Raw genomic sequence first — 19,964 nt, forward strand, 5'->3', positions numbered from 1 at the left:
AGGAACAATGCGGATTCTGTCCTGGTCGTGGAACAACGGACCAGCTCTTCACTCTTGCATGGATCTTGGAGGGAGCCTGGGAGTATGCCGTCGGATTCAGGAGTTCCTCAAAGTGCTCCTTCCACCGCCCTATTACCTCCTCAGTTGAGGTCAACAGTGTCCCATCCTTACTGTACACAGCTTGGATGGTTCCCCGCTTCCCCCTCCTGAGGTGGCGAACAGTTTTCCAGAAGCACTTTGGTGCCGACCGAAAGTCCTTCTCCATGTCTTCTCCAAACTTCTCCCACACTTGCTTTGCCTCTTTCACGGCAGATGCTGCAGCCCTTACTGCTAACTTGTTTAATTTATTAAAGGGGTGATAGAATGATTATATGCGGTATTTCACACTGTTCCTTAAGGTCTCCTAATAGGGTATGTAACATTGATTGGGCTGAAAATGTCCCAGGTGCTATTTTTTTTGGCCATATGCATCCCTGTGTAATGGCTCTATTTGGAACTTCCAAATATGGTATGCTCATGAATATTTAGATGAGCTGCATGCTGACTAGTTGAGGAACCACTCACACAATACATTGGAGACAATACACACACACACACACACACACACACACACACACACACACACAGACAGACAGACTGTTACATGCCCAGACATGCTCGGGCGCAACCCGTGACGGCTAAAACAGCCGTTATAAAATGCAGTTTTGACACTTTCATTACAACTAGTGTTGTTGTAAGTTACTCTTGGGACATCAAAAACCTCCACCAAAGAATCACAATTCACCTCATAGCTAGTAAGAGCGGGGAGCGGAGAGTGAACCCCTGCAAGCCTGTCTTCTGCCAGTGCCTCTGCGGCGCTGCATTAGATCCATAACTCCCTCTCGTCCGATATACTCGTTTTAAACACTTTTCTCTGGGCCAGTAGGCTATTCCGTTGTACAATCTGGAACACTGCATTTACGACCGTGGTTAATTTTCAATATCTTTGAAAAACTTCCAAACGTTAAAGTACACAGGTTAGCTTGTGTGTGAGATTCTGACAGAGCTCCAGCTCAGCAGGTCTGTGAAGGGGGAGAGGCCAACAGGGAAGGCAGCAAACCTGGCCAGCAGCCGCCACCTGTCCCGGCAGATTGTGGAGCTTGTGAAGTCCGACACTGTCTTACCAAATTTGCAATTAGCCATCAATTTTCGTAAAACAGCCCATATTTGAGCTTTACATAGTTGATTTCTCGCATAAAAAAGTCTCAAAAGTGAATTTATTAATGGAATAGCAGAGATCTGTGCAAACTAGATTCAGAAGACTAGCTGACCTCAGGTCAGTGGTGTAGCCTATGTAAATGTTGGGGCGTGACAAAGACTAGAGATAGAGCCGGTGGCTCCTCCTCATTTGACTCATTAGGATTTGCCCGTTTTCAGAGGCAGTTTCAAATTTTGAAATTTGCAGAGGAAAGAGGTGTCAATGGGATTTTGAGGTTCTATGTATGTCCTATTTACCCACCAAACTGTCATTTTTCAACTATGACATGGTAAAAAAAAAAATCTATTTTTGCTTGGTGTTTACAGACTCAGAATGAGGAGGAGGAGGAGGAGGAGGAGGAGGAAGTGTCACCCAAACACGCTGCCCAGCTGAAGGATGTCGGGCTAAGAGAAAGCACAGACGGCGGGTTAGTGAACCCAGGTATGGAAACCAGGAAAAGATGTTTGTTAGTGAAATGATCTAAAATAGATTATATGGGCTAATTTCTAATGCCTCAATTCATCAGAAGAAATCTTAAAGCTATAGTGCAGAGTTTCTGTTGCCCAATGAGGAATTTGAAATGACAAAACTGTCGACAATAGCACATCATTTAGGTTGAGTAAATGAAATAGCAATAATTCCTACTCCTAATAATTAACCAAACCCATTACTAATCTGTTCAACAGCAGGAAGGCGACATCTGTGTCTGACCTCAGTCCCTTTTCTTTTTTTAGCACTCCAACTAGGAAAAGCCCCACCAATGGTTATCCGTGTTTGTCTTCACCGTCGCTCACTTTCTTTTTTGGATTTTAGTCCTTCTGCTGAACGTGTGTATAGCCTGGGAAAACCCTGACGAACTTCCGGTAAATTTGAGATTTGCTTTGCAAGTCCGTCTGGCCAAGAGCCCATTCAAGCCCATTTCCAAATCGAGGCACCAATCACAACTGTTACACGATGACGATAGCGCAGTGAAGTTAAAGCACGTCACTCTGATTGGTTTTAGGTCTATCCAATTGCGCCCAGAGGCAATTGAGTGACGTCCGTTGGTGACGCCCCTGTGGAAATGGGCTGTGAATGAACCTTCCCCAGACCCACTCTCAGTTACAACTGAGACGGGTCTGGTGTCAACCAGGCTAGAACATGTAGGTCTTTTCTAAGCAATCACTGACTGAAACATTTCGTGGGTGCTTCTTTGGGTTTTCAGCCTTGCCTTCACCTGTTGCAGCCGTCCTCTTCGTCTCCAAAGTTGAATGCGGCTGTTATCCTTTTTATTGCTTCTGTGCCCGAAAGTCACCGGACTACACCATTTTGTAAACATAGTCATACTGAGAAATACAGAGAGAGTTCTGTGGAGCTGATAGGCTTAATTAGCTTTGCATCAACTCATTTGTCAACAGCTTAAAGTTCATTAATATAAAATAGCCGCGCACTATAGCTTTAAAATGAATGAAAACAAGGCTGGATTTCAATATAGAGTTTATTATTAAGACACGTGTAGCACATTCAATCATAATGGATGCCTAAAAGCAGTGTACAGAGCAGAACCAGTCAGACACAGTGTTGGAATGTTGTAGGATAGATGCAACATGTTGCTTTACTTTTGACACAATTCTCTGTGGAGCAAAATGTCATTTGAAAAGTATAAGCTTGTAAAAGAGCCAATATATAACCAGGAGGAGGTAAAAGGTAGTGCCAGCAGTCCATCGAGGTAACAACGGGTCTATGGATGATGTAAGAAAGGACAATGAACTTTGTAAAAGCCTTGTGAAACAACAGCAGATAAGGGAACAGTCCTATACTCAATATACTGTTGTTATTATTATTATTATTATTATTACAGTCTACACAGTATGGAGATGACAGGACTTTGTTCTGTCATTTTACTTACATTTCCCCAGACATCTGTGCTTCCTTTCATCATTTGACATGTCAGACAAACAGGACGATGGGACAACAGCTGTCCAAAAATGTGAGTCTACAAAGTCCACTCATTAAATCATAATTCTGATGTTGGTGCAGGGTCAGCCAGTTCAGATGTAATATATCAATATAATCAACAAAGGTTTATCTGATCTGATCTTATCTTATCAAGTCTCTGCACTGGTGTGAGACTTATGGCTCTTACACACTGCTAGTACCAGCTCTGCTCGGCTTGGCTCAGCTCCACTCGGCCGCGGTGCCCCGTCCTCCATTTTCCATTGCAGATTTAGTACTGCCTAATGCAGGGCTTAAAGTGAAAAAAAATCCTGAGCCTGAAACTTTTTTGGAAGGGGGGTTAAATTCCTTACATTACACATCACAACTTTGCTTTGTTTAGCTTTTCATAAACTCTTGGACAAGGCCGTTATAACTCAGGCATGAAAACAGGTCAGAGGTGAAAAAGGTAAGAAGGATATTACTCCTCTAGGGGTGTCCGGGGGCATGCTCCCCCGGAAGAAAATTTTAAATATTCCACATTTTAAAGCATCAATCTAATGCATTTTGAGATGCATTTTTTGCCAACCAACAGTGTAATATTTCAATATGCACTCATTAAAGTTAATTTGACTGGCAAAACAGTTAAAGTCCTTCTGACATTACACAATAAGTCATAATTTTAAAAACATAAAAAGTTTTGGATACATTTTTACTTCTTCCAACCTTATGTTAAATAAAGAGTCAATGTGGATTTACATATTGCAATAATATAATCCTACAATGAATCATTGTAAACTTTACTACTTTGGCCAGGTCATCATCAAAAAAGCGAATTAATACATTCATGATTTTGTCCATGTTGATATTAGCTGCTTTATTTACATTTATTAAAAACGTCGCACTGTTTATCTTTTCATATAGCTAGACGTCTAAACTCTGGGACAAGGCCGTTATGTTTAAATACCTGCCATGCTGATTCCAAACAGACAGCTTTGTCAAGGCAGTTTCACTGCATGAAAAGTGGGATTTCCGTCCCCGTAAATGCCTGTAAACGCCCGGAAATCCCCCAATTTTTCGTCAGTTATCGACAATTTACAGGCTGCGAACGTCACGTTCGTCTGTGCCACATATTGTCGGAAACAAACCATGACGTATGTGGAGAGCCCCCGCGGAGGTGTTAATGGATCTAATTAGAATATGAATAGGCGCCTGGCCAGAGAACGTCTGACCTGGCTGGAATTTCCTCACTCACTATTGGATGAAACCACTACTTTTAAACAAGAAAAATCTCTCGTGATTGGTTGACAGGTCTGTCACGGGTCAACCTGGGCCATTATTATTATTATAATAAAATTATATATATATATATTTATTTATGTATTATATATATTTATTTCATATATGCTATGTTGTATATTCATGTCATGATTACCATAGTTAAAATGATTTGCCAGGAACGTGCTGTTTATTCAAAGATAGAGCTTTATTGACACAAAACACAAAAACGCAATCAGAAAACATAACTATGTACAAAGCATCGGAGACATACAGCACACACAATAAATATCCCACGCTCACGAGAAGCAGCACCGTCCAACCCTAACCCGTGGCTGCCTCGGAGCTGTAGGTAACCGGCAGCATTCGGTCTGAATTCGGTCCATTTAGCAGACGTCTGTGGTGTGTTGTCCTGTAGGTCTATGGTGGCGCACTTCCAAATGTCTCACATACCTCACCCGCAGCCAGCACACTCTGTCTCGCTTCCAGCAGCTGTAAAATCAATCAATACAGACAATCAGTACTGCGTGATCTTTATTTATGGCCACAACACACATATGAATGCACCTGAAAAATATTCACATTGACCAAACGGATCTAATCTTGCCCTCTTTTCTTCTCGACCAACTCCGAGCTGAACTCTTCACAGCTTCTTCCCTCGATGCCACATCTGGTTGTTTCTAGCTGAAGCTCCTGCGTGCTGTCTGGTGATATGTCTTACAGGCAGCTGGAAAACAATGAAATGAGAGTGGTATGAATAAAAAACATAAGTCACAGTAAAATTAAACATGGAAAGATGAAAAAGTAAAAATTACTTACACACAATGGCGTCATTATCAGCGTCATGTAAATCTGGACTTGCAGACAGCTCCGAGCAAATATAGGTCACAGCCTCGTTATGAGGCGAGGTTAGTCTGTAAAAAAACTATGGTTAAGATCGGTATCTATTAACGTATCTATGTCTTTATACAGAAGAATTAATGAAATTCATTCAATGAAAGCATATTCTTTAAATCTTACCCTTGCTCCGGTTCGTAGCGCCTGCTACAGTTTATATCAGAGTTGTGAAGACGGCGGACTGCTTTCTGAAAATTACGAGATAAAAAAAATATACTTTTATAAAGCAACATTACCCGCTCAGCTCTGTAATGAATGGCGCTGAAAGCAGCCAGACACACAGCGCTGTGCTGCTCGCGTTTAAACTTGGTGAGGTTTAAAACATTACTGCCAAGTCTAAGTAGCCCGTTTAACATCCAAAGACAGTCACTGTACGATCAAGAGTTAATAAACAGTACAGACTAGCTCGCCGTTTCATTAATAATCATATACTTACGTTGACTTCTTCTTTTCTGTGAGCGCATCTTTGGAGCCCCGGAGGAGACATGGAGGAGAGAAAACAACCGCTCCAAACGTCTCGAACAACTCCTGTGTGTTTCCAAGTGAAGTTTGACAGAGTGTACAGACAACTCTTTTACCATTTCGCCTGAAATATTCCCATATTTTTGAAGTTTTTGCTCTAACTCTCAGACTCATCTCCCGAGTCCCGCCGATTTTTTTCAAATGGAAGCAGTGAGGGCGGGGGTAGGGGGCGGGGCAGAATGATAGAGAGAGACCGTGGAGCAGATTAACCAGCAGGGCGCGAACAGCGCACATACTGGTGTGGAGGTGAATTACAGTGAGTTATAATGGATTACTGGGAAAGCTTAATAATAGGACAATTGAAGTCTGGATTATGAGGCCATTTCAGCAGAGCCAACAGCTTCATATGCCATGGACATGTGAATATGGTGCTGAATTTGCCAGTATTTTAAGAAGAGAAATGGTTGGGACCTTGTCATGCAATGACACAGCTGATATGCTTTATGTGAAGCCCAGTGTTTTGGTGTCAGCAGAAAGACTTCTCTTAGAAAACTGTACAGTGGAGCCTCTGTCTCCATTCCACCAGACAATGTTGGATGAGCAAGACCAAAGACTGTAGTCATGTCACTATGCTCAGTGGTTCAGCTCGAGGAGACTGGGAATGAATCATGGAATGCACATTTTACCTTTGTGGCAAATCCTGTAAAACTAATTGTTGAAATAAATTATTTTGTGTATCTTTTTTACATAACATTGGTCATTGCTAATTACATACAAAGTAATTAATCTAGCATACTTTCATTAAATAAATCAATTCAAGCTAAAATTGAAGAGTCTACAATTAGGCTATACTGAGTCTGATCTATTTTAAGAGATTTTCTTAAAATGAAGTTAATAGCTTTTAGAAAAATGTCTGGGTTAAAACTCCCCCTGCTGCTACCCTGATTTGCATTTGTATAGCTCACAGCATTTTCATTTACATGTGAAAGCCTCCCCTAGAATTAGAGGGAGGGGGGGTCATGGGGGGACAACTGCCAAGCAAGGCCCACGTCAATTTCCGTCAATTTACGGCAGTTTCCGGTGTTGCCTGTAAATTGCCGTGTGCAGTCGTAAACCTGAAGTTCCACGACAATCTACAGTGCCGCATACTGACGAAAATCCCACTTTTCATGCAGTGTTTGGGCTTCATAGCTACAGTGAACGTGCACACACATATTGTTTGTATCACAGTCGGTCAGTAAAGGAACAGTCGCAACGGTAGCTGTCATTGCCGGTAACATACTCGTATTAGGCCGGTTACACACTGCACGCGTCGCGCGAGCCAGCCGCATGGCGTGTCCGTTTATATTTCGGCTCCCATGGTAACAGGTTAGAGCTTACACACTGCCGGCGTGAGACGCGGGCCTGCTACAAATAGAACCGACGCCTATTTTTCACGCGAGACTCGAGCATTTTGGAAGCGTTTCCAGGCTAAATAGAATAGGAAAATATGTTTATATGTCATTTAGACACGAATGCATATTAATAAATGACAGCTTGATGTTTGAAAGTCTAGGTTTTGACATCAATGTAGATATAAACGTAATACAAATTTTCAAAGAAAAGATTTTCAAATATTGCACCTGTCATACAGAACGAAATATTCTGTAACATATTTTGCAGTCAATACTGCCGACATTGTCTTGCTTTAATCAAATCAGTAGGCTCTATATAAAGGGTAGTAGGATAGGCTACAATAACAACGTAGTGTGTGTTCTGAGTGACGGTCCAACATCAGATAGGCTATATAGGCTCTTTACAGCTACACAAAGTTGTTATAAACAGATAGCTCACTTACCCATCTGTCGGCACTATGTCCCGAGATCAGCCCTCCCTGTACCTAGCAGCAGGAGCAGCGCCGCTCAGACACGCTTCTGGTGTGGAGGACACAGAAAAATCCACGCAGCTGAGACACAACAGAAACGCCACGCTCTTCAGGGTGCTTCACAGCTTCGGAAAACCCCTCCCCCCACACCTTTTTTCTCTCAAGATCTCTATTTTCTATTAACTATTTTTGTCACCTTTAGTGCCACACTATGAATGCCTTCAAGGAAAGACTATGTGTGGCGCTATTCCCATATTTCAACAGTTATGTCATGGCCCTTTCTACGATGGTTTTTGAGTGTGGCTGTTCAGAAGAGCTATAAACACTTTTGCCTTCCGACATGTCATACACACTATTTCTTTTTTAAGCATATGAATTTAGAGAATTATTGAGTGCAGCAGATTTAAAATCCATGGGTTGTTTTATCATCCTAGAGTGTGTATAAATATAACTAATTATGATACCTATGTAGTGTGTGTGAATTCTAGACATTGCATTTACACTATTGTGAATGTAGTAAATGTCTGAGTGCTTAGACCTTCAGTGAAGCTAGTGTTCAGTTACACCTTTTTTAAAATATTCCTTATATCCAAGAAAAAAAAGGGAAGTTCTCTGCACTTCTGCAGACCACAACAATCCGGTGCAACCAAGGCAGGACACAACAGCACAAATAGCAAAAAATTGCCGGTGCAACACGGATGTCTTCTACTTGATGATTTTATTTCTTAAAGGAGAATTCCGGTCAATTTCAACCCGTAGCTCTGTTGTTTGTAAATCAGGAGTACTGTCAGTAGCGAGAAAAACGAAAAAACAAACGGTGCCGCCTACACCGAGTTATCCTCCTGCTAGATTCTGCACCCAACAGTCTTAAACAAGGCTTAAACAGGGCAAGTTTTAAACGTGTTTTTAGCCTCTAAACGTGTTCGAAATGTCATTACTAGTGATTAGCCATGTGCAGTTATTCCTTACGAGCGAATTTGACGGCAGTAGATGTGACAGAAAGGCATTAAAGTTGTGTTAATCCTTACCTCTGTTTATGTACTGCATTCTGGTCAAGTCCTCAACAATCGAGTGCCGATCTCATACAATCCAATATTCCAAAATGTATTTTTTCCACAAAAAAACGATTTGCCGAGGTCCTGTCCATAGTAATGAGCATGTATCAACAGGCTGTAACCTGACACCGCAGTGAAGCAGAGCTGACCTGCAGTTCAAGAGTTCAGCAGCTCATTTGCATAGGTAACCTAGCAACGGCGGAGCCTGCCTGTCGGCAGAAGCAGGGAGGAGCTCACAGAGCTGACAGACGGAGCTTGGAGTTAGAACTGGACTAATATGAGAAAATGGTTCGAGTTTGTGCCTTTCCAAAATTACGGCAACCAAATGAAGAGATATTTGAGCTTGAGCTTTCACCGTCTACAACCTCCGCAGCCGGGAGATTTTACCGTTATGGCTGGTTGCACTTGATGCGGGTACATGGTGGTGCTCGTGTGGATACTGTATCGCAATGACCATCGAGGAAGAAAGCCTGTGCTGTAAGGATCCAGCCTGGTCTGGACGGGTCAACGGACATTGTTTGGCCCATACAGAGAGGTTTCCCCATCTGATCTATAAGGATGATCTAACCGGACAGACCTGATGGCCAGCTGTCTAATGAGTGAGTACAACAGGCTTTTGTGACTCTGTCTAGCTTAGGTACATTTGTTTTTAGTTGTAAATACACATTCAAAACACTAATCAAAACACACCTCTTCAGATTAGCTTTCCAGATACAATAATCTTACATTTCTCACCTGATAGTTACTGTTTTTATTGTTTTTAATTGCTTCTAAATATGCTTGTTGTATGTGTTGGTTTTATTGCTTATCTGTTTTCAATGTGATATATGTGCTGGTTTTTACTGTAAAGTGACTTTGAGTATGATGAAAAGCCCTCTATAAATGAAATGTATTATTATTTATTATAAATAAATGCCTCACTTCTTTAGTGAAATAACCAAAGCTCGCCCTCTCCACCCCAAGCCAATGCAGACTCGTGGCCTACCGGGTGATCCTGGAGTGGGTTGTGGTGGCAAATTTTGTTTTAACCATTATTGATTAATGATTTTAACCATTTGCTTAAAGATTGTTTAAAACCTCCATAGAAAGCTGTTCCTTCTTCGTAGACTCTTAAAGACCAGAGAGGGACAGCTGCAGCCATGAACTCTTAGCCTAGAAGCTTTATTTTTGGAGAGACACTAGCCTCTCACATTGTTGACTTTTTGTTTAGATAGAAGTGGAGAAGGTCGATGACTGTTTACCACAGTGAGAACTACGTAGGTTTCTGTCTCCTGAGATAAAAGTGTTGTTTAGGCTAATGAAAAGAACAGGAGCAGAGGGGAAGGTGAGGATAGTTTGACTTTTAATGATGTCCTCTTTTGAACTATGGCCATGTTAAAAGATAAAGTGAGAGGGGTGGCTAAAGAGAGGTTTTGACTATATGATGATGTGATGTTTAGATTTTAGTTTAGAAAGACATTTTCAGTTGTGCTGCGTGTACCTTTGAAACTGTGTTTTCTCCATTTGCAAATGTAAATAAATACTCAAAGACCAAACTTTGGTTTAATTCTCTAACAGTCGTTATTCGTTTTCATTTAATCATTGATATTTCTAAACGCTGCTGCTTCATAGGAAACTTCCATCACAATTTGGCGTTGATCGGCAGGATGGATGAGTTAACAGAGAAAAGAGCTCCGTTGGGTCGCTGATGACTGGCTATCCAGGGATTAAAAATCACCTGCCTCATACCTCTAACCTTTAAAAGGTTTTTCAGAGAGAAGAGGGTTAGGACCACGGAGCGCTCTTGACTGTTTTCCACTCCGTCAAAAACGAACAGGAAGAGATTTCAAGCAGCACGGTAAAGTACAATTGGATTGTGAATTCAAGGTTTGTTCAAAACATTCTAAACAAGCAAGCATTGCTAAGCGAATTAAGTGATGAATAATTGGTAAAATCATTCTCTTAACTAAAGAGAATAAATGAAACTAATTCTGACTTTTGAGACTGAGTAACTGGGTATTTTTTTTGGGTCATTAGATAGGACAAAGATAACTGAGGTTATGAATGACATCTTTTGGCAGACACGGACAACGTCGGGCATATTTATGATTGAATTCTCATATGGTGATAAGACAATTGATTGACGGACAAGACCAGTAAGAGAACTGGCAGAACAGTAGGCAAGGCCTAAAGAATTAATCTACGAAACTGATAGCACGTTTCGTGATTAAAGCGGCGGACTGCAGAGTAAAACAAAACAAAAAATAGTTAACTATTAAAGAGATTTTTGACTGCAGGGTCGCACCGGGTTTTTCATACAAGTTTCCTGAACAAAAAACAAATAGTCTAAACTCTAAACGAGTTCTGGACCCTTTAAGGACAACCTGCAGGACAGTCTGGGTTGTAATGATACTCTAAACAAGTTCTGGACCCTTTAAGGACAACCTGCAGGACGGTCTGGGTTGTAACGTTACTCTAAGAGAGCCTCTTGATTATTTAGAGACAGACTGCAACAAGGCAAAACATACTAAATAGGTCGAGTTATTTGACTATTAAGTTGATTTCGTCCGCAGGGCTGTACGCGGGTTTTCACGTAAGTTTCCCGAACAAATAACCTCGCGGTGTGGTGACGATCACATCGACCAAGACATAGTATACTATAAAGTCCAAGAATCAATTATGGGAAACGAAATTTCCCGTTCCAGTGATGCAACTGGACCCATAGTGGGTGAAATGACTCATAAATATGGACCGGATTGTTTGCGATGTCTGTCATAACTGGTCATAAAGCTTTGGCTTTCCGAGAAACGGATCTTTGTGTACAAAGACACTGAGAATGTTAAAGCAAGATTTTAGAAGAAGTAGAAAGAAAATTAATGGAAAAATCAATAATTAAGACACAGGATTTAAAGCTACTGAGTAGCCTACAGGAAAAACAAAGAATGTTTTAAGAAAACAGTGATCTAGGGAAAGAATGCAAACACACATGCACCAATAACCTCATCAGTTCTAACCAAAGCCTATTTCTGAGCTTTCTCTAAAAATCAGGAAGACAAGCTGGAGAAACGGAGGGACGAAGAGGACACGGACTCAACAATCGGACAGGACCAACAGCATCAGTCACACCTGCATCGGGTGGAAAGACCAACGAGTACGTGAGAAAACCATGTTTGAAGCGTTTGTCTGCATGTTACAACAGGCTGGTGGGCAACATATGGAGCGCGGACCTGAAGGAAAAAAAAGGCTGCTCCCACAAAGGACGTGGTCGAGCCAGAGAGAGGCCGAGGCGGGTACCGTGGGCAAAATGTTGAGCCCTACAACTGAGACCAGTGTTTGTACTGCAAGGACTTTGGACATTGGGTATGTAAATGCCCGAAGAAAAGCAAATAACACCTCCGACAAAGAACAACACTTGTCCCTCTGTTTGACTGAGTCCAAAAGCTGATGAAGAAGGTAGTGCTGACACACACACACTCGCTTCATGCAGTGAAGAAATGCTTTGCACTGATACACTGTTTTTGTTTTTGCTATTAGGGACAATTGATAGGTTAGAAAGTTCTGAAAAATAATCTATTCAGTTAAACCATTATAGTATGTTATCTTCTGAAACCTAGAAGAAAATGCCTACTACTGAGGGTAAAGTTAAAGGGGTTCCACTCACATAACTTGATTATCAGAGCTAAAGATTTGACACTGAAGATTATTTGGTCATTCTATTTGGTCAATTGGAGTTGCAGGTCAAACAGTGAGAGAACAATTCTCTTTTCCTCTCTCCTGTACATGGGGAAAAAAAACAATTCTTGGTGTATAAAGGTTCCACTTATTTGGTTTAGGTAGTGATTTAATGTGCACTTTTAACATTGGTTTAACCTCAACACCTGACGGATTGAGAATTTCTCCTAATGTTCAACTGACGTAACCACGTTAATTACAGTGTGGCTAAAATGACCTCACTGAGGCGGCGTCTGTAATCAGCCCTGCCTCTGACTGCATGAAACCTGATAACCAATACATCACTCAAGGCTGCATCTGCTTTTTATCCCTCATGAAAAGTTTGTTGGTGCAGTGCTGTTTTCATGTAAAATGAACAGAATAGCAGCTTGTTCACTTTAGTGTTAACAATTAGATTTTTACTTGAGCCGGTCACCTAGAATGTCTGTACACGTTCCTGATGTCACGGTAAGACTTTTGCTGCCAAAGCTATTGAAGCATCGTGAATATGTAACTGTCTCTGCAGTCTTCTCCGATGCTGGGACTGCCAGATCCCTAAAAACAGTTCATACAGACATACACGTACATACACATGCTTGCAATGAAGACATGCTTTTTGCACGCTACAAACACTCCCCACACGATAGACAGATCAAATTAGACGCAAAAACAGCACGACAAACAGAAATAACTTTTGGAAAATATGTCCAAGTATTCAATGTGTTTGTCTGGTGTGTATACAAATTGCCAACCATGGTGTTAATTATACAAGGGAAGAAAATTGGATTTTTAGTTGATTTGGGAGCAACAATTTGGGTTTAGTGAAGTTTTGTTCTTCAAACCAGAAGCTCTCTGGTAAACTAGGGTTTTTTTTTCACTTAGAGAAATGGTTAGAAGAATGGTTATCTCAGAGAAGTTCACCATTCTTATGATTTGAGTATATTCAGATCCTTAGGATCCTGAACTAGATAAGAAAGGAAAATGTTCATTGTTTCTTTCTCCCTTCCATCTGAGTGTCCTGTAAACTTGTTATGCAGATTGCATTTGAAAATGTCTATTTGAAATTGAAGACATTCTTTCACCCACGGGTCTTAGGAATGTTTATTCTTTTGCCCACTGGCTTTAAAGTTTGTGCGGTTTGATAAAAATCACTCTTTGGCTGACATATTTTTGTTGCAGCCTAAAAGTACGTATTTGTTTACAAATTTGAATGTAACACGTACCATGTCAGTCTGTTAATCTCCTGATTACGGTAACAAATTGGGACACCTGTAGTTAAGTTTAAGGAATCACAAATATTACATGCATTCCTTTTGTCACCTTTTGACCCTGATGAAGACTACGTTGAAAAGTTTTTTTTAACAAATCAAAGGACGAGTATGAGTTTTCTTTGTCTACTGGCATATACGCATGTCCAGTGGCTGTCACCTTGACTGATAAACTATTAGTTTTTCAGAAATTCTAACTCAAAAGCTCACATTCATGTTTCTTTGTCTCCAACAGAAGAGGAGACAGACCTAGGACACCTTGTGACTATTTGTAAAAATTTACTGACTGGACTGACATTACTGATAATGTTTTTATTTGTCTCCATCGACAGGAGACTATAGAAAACCTATACGACAGCGTAGGCCTTGTATTCACAGTGTTTTACATATTCAGTGAACCTGTGACTACAATAGATGAATATTCACACGGTAAAAATGACATTTTTATATACTGATGTTTCACCACTTTTTGTCTCAGGTACAGCGTTATCTCTGGACAAAACACACAAATGTGACGTGGATTGATAGACAAATTGTTAACCTGTAGTCATCAAGCTGCGTTCGGACTACAGGCCCCAGAAACATCAGTACACGCTAAAACAGGAAGTAATCCACAGAAATCCGACCGTGTTTTTAACTCTTTATTGACGGATGGGGTTTATAGTTCCATGTTTAGATTCTCCAACACGTACACTTATTCTCTCAAGTAACATAAATAAGAAGAATCATTTTTATTACAAATGTTAAAGTTTAGTTTCATTCAGGACCTTCAAGCAGTAATGCAGAGGGTCTATGCTCGACCACCTAATGTCTCCCACAGCTAAACATAACATTCTGCAGGGAATGTTAAAGGTTTTGATTCTCTGTTGTTTCGTCTAACGTTTTTCTTTCCTCAGTGTTCCAGTAGAAAAGACAGTAAATATTGTTTTATAGTTCTGGGTGATGGTAAGCTGTACACCTTGACACACCTTTCAGGAATACATTGATTTGCTAATTAATGATGCCATAAATTACAGAAAGAATAACAGTGTGTTTATATGTACCCTGGAGAGATCCTTCTTTCTTTGACAGAGGACAGCCAGAGGAGGAGACACACACACACCACACAGATAAGGCACAAGCTAAAACCAAACATGAGTAGTACAGTAGTACAAGTGAAATTTTGGTTTAATGAAAAATATGTGATATGTTTCCCGTAACAGGTAACGATTTGGATAAATAGATGTTCAAAGTACACGTGATTAGGTGTGCTTTAGAAGGCTAAAAACTTTAATTTGTAATGATTCTTGGAACTAGCAGATAGTAATTAGTGTTACTTTGGTTTGTAAACTGGAGATAAAAAATGACATAAACAATGTATTTTGGGTAATTCGTCTTAGTTTAATGGTGATATTGAATAAATGAAGGTTTAAATGAGATTTAATCCTAAAAGCAGTACGTTTCATGTCGTACTCTAATGAGTTTTTGAGTTGCTATATCACAAATTGTTTTAACTAAATTAGTTGATGTTGACGTTGAAAACTTTACTGTGGTGAAAATTCTCCTTAAGAAATTATTCATTGAACTTTGGTTACTGATAAACAGGATTTGCTGTAAAACCTAGAACAATGTTAAGGATTAGAATATTAAACAGATTATCTATATTGCTTTTGAGTCATGAGCTTTGTCATGTCTCAAAAAGGAGGGATATAGTATAGCAATGATAAATAAGGGGTTTAATAAAGTAGCAAGGGAAATAAATAGTGTTAAATAATTTTTCTAAAGACGTTTGAAACACTTGTTGTGACATCACTGTAGCTCCAGTTTAAAGGACCTTGAATAACCAAAGTGATAGAATAGTTAACAACTGTACATTTAAAGAAAAAATCTGCTTAGCTGAGAACAAAATTGACAAAATTGATAGTTCAACTGTAAACAAAAGGATCATCTACCCCCTGATTGACACAGTAGTGTAAGGGGATGCAATAGTAATTGTTTTTGTTTTATTGGTTCCGATTTGCTCCAAAGAATTTTGCTCTAAAGATTTTTTTTCTTTATTTATACATAGGTAGGGAGAGGCCCATAATAAAAACACCTATTTCTTCCACGGCAGTATAAGGGAAATGATAGGTTAGGGTAGGTTATTGCGTGAGAATTTTCTTCTGCTCTTTTGGCCATGAGAATCCAGTTGTCAAGCCTGGGGATTCCATGGTGATAACAACTTCAGGAGGAAGGATTGGCAGATAGACGGTGAAAGAGACCATCGAGATCGTTCCAGTGACACAGGGCAGTGAAAGGTTCCAGGGAGAGTCACCTGGATACACGCATCACTACAAAAGGTTCCGGAGGAGAAGAGGAGGACAGGGTTTTTCTACAACCTGCAACAAGTGACGAGCAGATCCTCTGCTGAGTCACCTACGAGGGAAATCGATTCAGAGATCAGCCTGACAGACGGCGTTTCTGTGCTATCTCTGAAATCAATCGGGGAAAACTGGAGTTTTTCTCACTGTTTGCAACACATTGAGAGAGGAGGAAAACGAGAAGTTTTTCCAAGGAGGAAAAACCAGAAGCTACATATTGGTATTGTAGCCTGCTGTTTAAAATCCTTTCAGAAGACAGCAGTGATACTGATCTCTTCTCTGACAACCACAGCACATTCTCTGACAGTGACAGCAGAATATACTTCACAATTGTAGAGAACACACCACCTCTCTCTCTCTGAACACACACACACTCACTGCACATTCTTTTGAGGAACTGTTGACATTCCTCTGAGATGAACACACACACTTTCAGAGCAGAGTGCTCTGAACACACATGGAGCAGATGGACAGAAAGGACTGGAACAGGTACCCTTCAAGAAGAACATGGGGGGGGTTATTCCACATTTGTAGTGTGATTATTATGATTTTCTATTGCATTTATGGTTTTTGCATTTTATCTTTGTTGAGAGAAAAGTATGATAAATCAGGTGTAACCATTCCTCCCAACATTTACATACACCAACACACTAGGGTGACTGGAGGAAAAGACAGGTGATGCGTTCACTACTTTCCATATCAATGAGAAAATGGTGGTTGGAATAAAATAATTACGAGTACAGAGCTAATATTACTGTAATGATTAACTCCGATAATAGGCAAAGGGATGTTTGGCATACGAATGATACTAAATTGGGGTTTTGTACTTTATGTGGTTCCTCATGACCACACAAACTCAACTGATAGATTATTGATAAAGAAAGTAAATTATTCCTAAACAGCATTATTGTTAATATTGAACAAAGTTAAGAATAAAGACCTAGGCCATTTTGTTGTGTGCTTTAGAACTTAGGAAAAGTTCCTTGTGGATCTTTTATTACATTGAAGTAATTTCACCTTCCACATTTTGATGACACGTATAAACACCACGTTTGACTAAGACTCTTGAAAGATTATCTAATAGATACATTTTCTACTAAGGAATGATTTGGGTTTAGTTAGGAAATGTACACGTGATGTAGGTTATGATTTCTGTTTCCAGTGAAACCACACACATAGAATAACTGAATTTTATTTGTGCTCTGACAGCACTTAATGATGTTAGAGACAAGGAGGGTTCAGTTTGATTCTGATTCTTCTCAACTTTCACTCTGTGAGAGCTTTGATAATTGCACTGAGCGTGTTTCAATTGATTTATATTAAAATAAGGATTCTTTCCTTGGTATGGGACAGTGAAAAATGCCCATAACATTGATCAGGTTCAGGAAAGTCTTGAGAATTTGACTGCTATGATGATTTCAGGGTTTGGAGAATTTCCTCCTGTTATGCGAGCTATGAGAAACATGCTAATGCAGCATCAGATGGGATTGGACCTATTGCTAGCAGCACAGGGGGGATTATGTGACATCATTGGAACACACTGTTGCACATTCATCCCAGACATTTCAGGAAACATCACTGACACCATTCACCACTTGAACCTACTTTTGATTAACCTCAAAGCACAGGACGTCCCAGAACACTATGCAGGATGGGACTGGTGGGCCTGGGTTTTTCAAGGGGGATGGAAAGCGTGGTTAGCTAGATTTGTTGCACCACTAATAACTTTGATGTTTGGTTTCCTGATCTGTGTATGCTGCATAATCCCACTTGTCAAGAAAATGATTTCCTCCATCTTCATGGTAAACATGATACAGTATCAGGCACTTCAGAACACTGAGTCCTCTGACTTGTTTCGTATGTCCAGATATGGTGATGAGGTCCTGGACATCGTTTCTGATAATGTGTAAGACTGATTAAAATTTTGTTTTAATGATTTTTACTTAGACGTGAAAGCTTGCTACAATTAAAAAAGGGTTTTTTTTGTACCTCTTTCAAAAACAGCATTTCAGCAATAGACAATTATATCCATAAGTTTGAATCTTTAAGAAGTAAAGTTTGAATCTTTTAAAATGATTAATGATTTAATAAGGTTTGAATCTTTAAAGGTAAAATTTATTTTTTGTGATTATTTTGTAATCAAAAGGGTGGACTGTGGTGGCAAATTTTGTTTTAACCATTATTGATTAATGATTTTAACCATTTGCTTAAAGATTGTTTAAAACCTCCATAGAAAGCTGTTCCTTCTTCGTAGACTCTTAAAGACCAGAGAGGGACAGCTGCAGCCATGAACTCTTAGCCTAGAAGCTTTATTTTTGGAGAGACACTAGCCTCTCACATTGTTGACTTTTTGTTTAGATAGAAGTGGAGAAGGTCGATGACTGTTTACCACAGTGAGAACTACGTAGGTTTCTGTCTCCTGAGATAAAAGTGTTGTTTAGGCTAATGAAAAGAACAGGAGCAGAGGGGAAGGTGAGGATAGTTTGACTTTTAATGATGTCCTCTTTTGAACTATGGCCATGTTAAAAGATAAAGTGAGAGGGGTGGCTAAAGAGAGGTTTTGACTATATGATGATGTGATGTTTAGATTTTAGTTTAGAAAGACATTTTCAGTTGTGCTGCGTGTACCTTTGAAACTGTGTTTTCTCCATTTGCAAATGTAAATAAATACTCAAAGACCAAACTTTGGTTTAATTCTCTAACAGTCGTTATTCGTTTTCATTTAATCATTGATATTTCTAAACGCTGCTGCTTCATAGGAAACTTCCATCACAGGGTTCTGAGAGGAGAGTGCCTTGGCCGGGGCACCAGAAGAACATTGCCTACCAGTGTTATAGCAGCAATCAGACAAGAGTACCCCTCCCCAACTGGAAGTTACACAGGATTCAAAGAGGCAGAGGACATTTTCTGAGTCAAAAACTATCATTACTAGTAATACTTGGTATGGCCATTACTAGGAATAAACAAAGCAATTGCACAGTTATATTAGGAAAACGTAAGAATATGTATATTGTACAAGTAAAGTTGAATAAGTAAATTGTAAGAATAAATAAATTGTAAGAATAAGTACATTGTACAGTTCTATACTGCACCTGTCTGTTACAGTGGTTTTATAATATAACAATACACATTACATTTGTGCTTTTGTGTCTTTACTTCAACAAAAAGGAAATAACAATATCACAATCTAGACACAATTAATGTAAACTATGTACAGTACAGTGTGTGGTTTTATACATAATCATGCTGCAGCATAGTCTGAAGTGTACAAAGAAAAAATAGTTCAGTACTCTTTTCCTAGGCCTAGAACATGCTCTTATAATGTGACCTGGCTTGAGTAACCAGTTCACTCTTATCCAGCAGAGGAACTGGGGCTATGTTACAAAGCAGTCGCCTTCTTCTCTGTCCATGACGGGGTAAGGGTTTTTCTTCTTCTGTGGACTTGAAATAACTATTTTGAAACTGGCTGGATGACCAGCTGGACGCCTTCTTGGGAGTTGACTGTGGCACTGCAGCTATTCTGTCTCTATGTCACTGGATGGTGTCCCTTAAATAAGTAAGAAGGAGAAAGAGCATTGTAGTCAGACTCAATGGCCAAAACCGTAACATTGAGGATGCATCTATCATAATCAGTGTTGGGTGTAAGGCAATTACAGTAATATATACATTTTTGCTGTAACGCAGTAATATAACTCATTACTAATTACATGTCGGTAATATCATACACGGGTCTCAGTAACGGGAGTTACAACATTTAGTGTTTTTTTTTTTTTTTCAAGAATTCACCAACACCGTGAAACATTTCTTCACAGAAAAAAAAGTGAGAATTACAATAGCCTTGGAAAGTATAAATAATAAATACGTTACCTCCAATTTGTCTGCAGCTGGTCTTTTCGCTTTAGGAATGGCATTTTCCTCTTGACGCTCTTTTCGGTGAAGTCAATGTTCGCTACACACGGT

The 19,964-nt window shown here is 39.8% G+C and overlaps 1 protein-coding gene and 1 long non-coding RNA gene across 2 annotated transcripts in view; one reads left to right on the plus strand and one right to left on the minus strand.

Annotated features, from left to right (window-relative positions):
- The window catches only part of LOC114554648 (multidrug resistance-associated protein 9), a 44,805-nt gene that overhangs the window by 16,148 nt on the left and 8,693 nt on the right, over positions 1-19,964 (plus strand). The window contains exons 15-16 of the mRNA XM_028576610.1: positions 1,588-1,678; positions 3,373-3,446. Coding sequence (XP_028432411.1) covers positions 1,588-1,678; positions 3,373-3,446 — 165 coding nt within the window. The remainder of the gene's footprint in view (positions 1-1,587; positions 1,679-3,372; positions 3,447-19,964) is intronic.
- On the minus strand, positions 2,697-3,477 carry LOC114556885 (uncharacterized). Its single transcript, XR_003692747.1, has 2 exons — positions 3,126-3,477; positions 2,697-2,957 (listed from the first exon to the last, which is right to left on the minus strand). It is a non-coding gene; the product is annotated as an uncharacterized LOC114556885 (long non-coding RNA).

This window comes from Perca flavescens, chromosome 1 (assembly GCF_004354835.1).
Source record: "Perca flavescens isolate YP-PL-M2 chromosome 1, PFLA_1.0, whole genome shotgun sequence".
Lineage (NCBI taxonomy): Eukaryota > Metazoa > Chordata > Actinopteri > Perciformes > Percidae > Perca > Perca flavescens.